The 3,841-nt window shown below is 53.7% G+C and overlaps 1 protein-coding gene across 1 annotated transcript in view; it reads right to left on the reverse strand.

The window, feature by feature from the left end:
* Positions 1-3,841, reverse strand: part of SH3D21 (SH3 domain containing 21) — a 21,205-nt gene that overhangs the window by 1,293 nt on the left and 16,071 nt on the right. The window contains exons 11-14 of the mRNA XM_045299178.1: positions 853-946; positions 700-752; positions 508-602; positions 21-368 (exon numbers count right to left, since the gene is read on the reverse strand). Of these exons, the coding sequence (XP_045155113.1) occupies positions 21-368; positions 508-602; positions 700-752; positions 853-946 (590 nt within the window). The remainder of the gene's footprint in view (positions 1-20; positions 369-507; positions 603-699; positions 753-852; positions 947-3,841) is intronic.

Consider the following 3,841-nt stretch of genomic DNA (forward strand, 5'->3'; position numbering starts at 1 on the left):
TTTTCTGGAGCAAGGCCCACGTCCGGAGTTGGGGCTGCCTCTGGGGTAGAGGCTTTGTCTGGGGTCAGAGCCTTTTCTGGAATGGGGACCTTGTCTGGGGCTGGGGTCTTCTTTGAGGTGGGGGTCTTGTTGAGGACTGGGGTCTTTTCTGGGCTGGCAGCCCTATCTGGAGTTGGGGCCTTTTCTGGAGTGGGGCCCTTGTCTGGGGTTGGGGTCTTCTCAAAGGTGGGGACTTTCTTAGGTGTCCGAGTCTTCTCGGGAGCAGCAGCCTTATCTGGATGCAGGGTCTTCTCTGGCTTGGGGGTCTTGTCCAGAGCAGGAATTTTACTCCCAGGAGGGGCCTTTGCCAGCCTGGTGTGCTCTTTCTCCTGTGGTGATGGGGGGTGGGGGTCTCAGCTTTGGTCTGGAGACCCTGCAGGTCTGGCTCCCCTTCACCTATGATCCACGGCATACCACACCTGAGACAGGCTGCCCACCACGCCATTCCCACACGTCTTGGGCTCTCACCTGACTGGGTACAGAGCGCTGCCGGGGAACCTGGGCCTTGAATCGCTTTCTGCCAGGGTGGCCAGGTGTCCCCCCGAGGAATCTGCCACTGGAGCCTGGGAGAGCAGAGGCTGAGGGGTATAAGCCACTCTGGCCCAGTTAGGCAGAGACACCGCACCCCAGCCCCACAGGAGGGAGGGAGGAAGGCCTTACCTGAGTCACGGGAGGGTCGCTTCTGATTGTCCCCACTGGATGTCCTAGATGGCCTGGAACACACCCTCATCAGGCCCAGGGGCCAGAGCTGGGGTAGGCAGGGGGCTTTTCCTTTGTGCCCTTCCCCTTTCCCACTCCCATCCTGCCACTTACTTGGCTTTTCCAGGCCCACTGGTGGCTGCCACCAGCTTCTTGGCAGTAGAGAGGGCTGCTTTGGGCACCACCTTTTTTGGTTCCTTAATGGGAGCTGGGAAGGAAGAGGTGATGGAGGCATTCACCCACCATCTAGCCATGGATCTAACAGGGTCCCCATCCTACGCTATGCCTGGGGACCACAGGCAGCGGGTAAATCCACCACGCCTTCAGACCAGTGTCACAAAGGAGTGGCTCCCTAGCCAGCCAATTTTGCCTCCAAGCTTTTCCAAGACCTGCCCCTAGCTACTTCCCTGGTCCGGACCTCATCCCTTTCCGAGACAAAGCAGCAGCCTTCCCCACCTCTAATGTACCCTCCTTTGAACATGGTCTTCTTTAAATGTTGGTTTAAATAAGCCAACAACACGGACACTTTCATCGCTAGAACCTTCCTGAACGCCAGACTCACATCCAACTCTGTCTCTCCCATCGGGGCGTTTGTTGGCATCACACACTGGACCCTTCCTTCTCCTCAGTGTGCCCCCTTTCCTCCGTTGCCCACCTCACCCGGGAAGGAGTCATGCACCCTCACTTTCTGAGGTTGCACATCCAAACTACCAACAAGCCCTGCCAACTCTCCTTTCCAAATGTGTCCTGAATCTGGTCACTTGTCACCATCTCCACCCCCACCGCCGTCACCTTCACAAGGCCTACTCAATCTGGGCTCTCGCTGCACACCCACCCTGCCAGCACCGTGCCACTCGGCACGAACTCACACTCTCCTGGGAAAGCAGACATGAACAAAAGTAGTACAGTATGTAGTTCCTTGGTTAAGTGATTGAGACAGGTCAGGCAGGTGAGTGTACAATTTCAAACAAAGTGGTCAGTGCGGCCACCTGCAGGCAGTCACATACACTGATGTTCATATGCGTAGATGCAAGGGTGGTGCCACTCTGGATTAAGCACATGTTCACAGTGACTCTGGTGGCACAGCGGTACCGTGTTGGGCTGCGGGTCCCCAGCTGCTCCATGGGAGAAAGACTGGGCCACCGACTCCTGTGAACAGTTAGTCTCGGACACTCAGGGGCAGCTCTACCCTGTCCTAGAGGGCCACTGTAAGTCGGCATCGACTCCACGGCAGTGAGTTGTTGTTTGACAATGATCCCCAGACATCATCCAAATACTCATCCGCTATGAATCGCACTGTGTCCCCAAGGAAGAGAGGTTGTAAATCCTGTCTGCCTGTCGTAGTACTCCCACTTGGAAATGGGCTGTCTGTTATGTTCATGGAGAAGGATTAGTGTAGGGTGTGCTGCCTGCCATACAAAGATGAAACACGCAAGCAAAAGTAGCAGAAATGGGGGAAGGCAGCTGCCAAGACACCTGGAGATCGCCAGGGCCAGGAAGCAGGGGCAGAGACACAGGGCTCTGGAGGGCCTTCGCCACGTGCAGGCGCTCGGCCTTCTAGCTTCTTAAATGCTGAAAAGTCAATGTGCTTGCTAGAGCCACCCACATAGGGGATTTCTGGTACAGCGGCACTAGATCACAGTGATGCGCACAAGTCCACCAACAGAGTCCCCTAGGGGATAGCGACAGCAAGACACCAGGATGTTTGTCCTAGCTCCAGCACTAGCTAGCTGTGTGGGAACAGGGCCAAGCAGGAACCTTGTTCTCAGTGCCACCGGGGCCTCATCTGGAACCGGATGGGGGCTGCTGTGAGAGCTGACTGCTCTAGCACAGGCGACGCGCTCAGCAGAGGGGCACACAGTCAAAGCTCAGTCGGCGTCTGCAGCTTACAACTCGATCAGCTTACCCAGGCCCACTCACCGCCATCCAGTCACTCGTTTCTCTAATGTCTCGTTGGTCGCAGTCGCTGCAGCGTGTCATTTGCCCATTTCACCCATCTCAAATATCTTCACGCTGGCCTAACTGGAATTACCCTGAATGGGTGGCTTCATCAAACAGAAATTTCCTTTCCCACAGTTTAGGTGGCTACAAGTCTAAATTCAGGGTGCTGGCACCAGGGAAGGCTTTCTCCCTGTGACTCTGCAGGAAAGAAGGGGCCTTGACTCGTAGCTGCGGCTTTCAAACGAGCTTCAGATGACTAGGCTGTGGCGCACCTGTCTTCCCCCATCTCCGCTTCTCTCCCTTCCTAGTTTCATCTCTTTGATAGCTCAAAAGAGGAACTCCAGACACAGGCGACACTAATGTTGTCTCATTCACATTCCCAATGGGATTATGACCACAGGCAGAGAGGTTCGGAATGACAATACATAATGAGGGGGGCATGGGACATAATTTAACCATAATATTTTCATTGTAAGTTGGTTCACTGGAAAATATTCAATGTTATGATTTACTGTTCAAACCATGGCTAGATTTATGATACTGGTAATAAAAGGCCATCATAATAAAAACGAAAAAAAGAAAGGTATTTGACTTATTGAATGAAACCCCATCGCAAGGCTGAGACTGCAGGTAAATGTGAACGCTGACTTCTGCCTCTTGTACTGAGCCTCACTCCGTGCTCTGAAAGGTCCTCCGAATAAGAATAATGATGGCCTGTTGGGGATATACTTTTTGAGATATTTCTGGACTCAAAAGAGTAAGGGGAGGGTCACTCAAGTAAGGGAGCAGGCCCCGAGGTTGGAGGGAGCACTGCACCGAGGTTGGAGGGAGCACTGCACAGAGGTTGGAGGGAGCACTGCACCGTGGACACCGAGCCGTAGGCAAAGCTCCACCCCTCACCACTGGTCCCTCGTTCAGCATCCACAGAAAAGTGCTGCCCTCCGGCCATTTTTCTTCAGGCCTAAACTGGTCTCGGGTGATTGGTGCCCTCTGGCTACTGGCAGATGCAGAAGCAAATCTTCTCCATAAGAAAGCCTTCCATTCAAGTCGTACAAGGCTCATAAAGTGAGATCAAGTAATGAACTCATAAACAAAGATCATAAAACTCAAGGTAGGCCACTAAGAGCTGGAGTCAGTAGACGCAGATGCAACAGGTACTGGA

This window comes from Echinops telfairi, unplaced genomic scaffold (genome assembly GCF_000313985.2).
Source record: "Echinops telfairi isolate 266 unplaced genomic scaffold, ASM31398v2 ScPeMD7_7457;HRSCAF=8495, whole genome shotgun sequence".
Classification (NCBI taxonomy): Eukaryota; Metazoa; Chordata; class Mammalia; order Afrosoricida; family Tenrecidae; genus Echinops; species Echinops telfairi.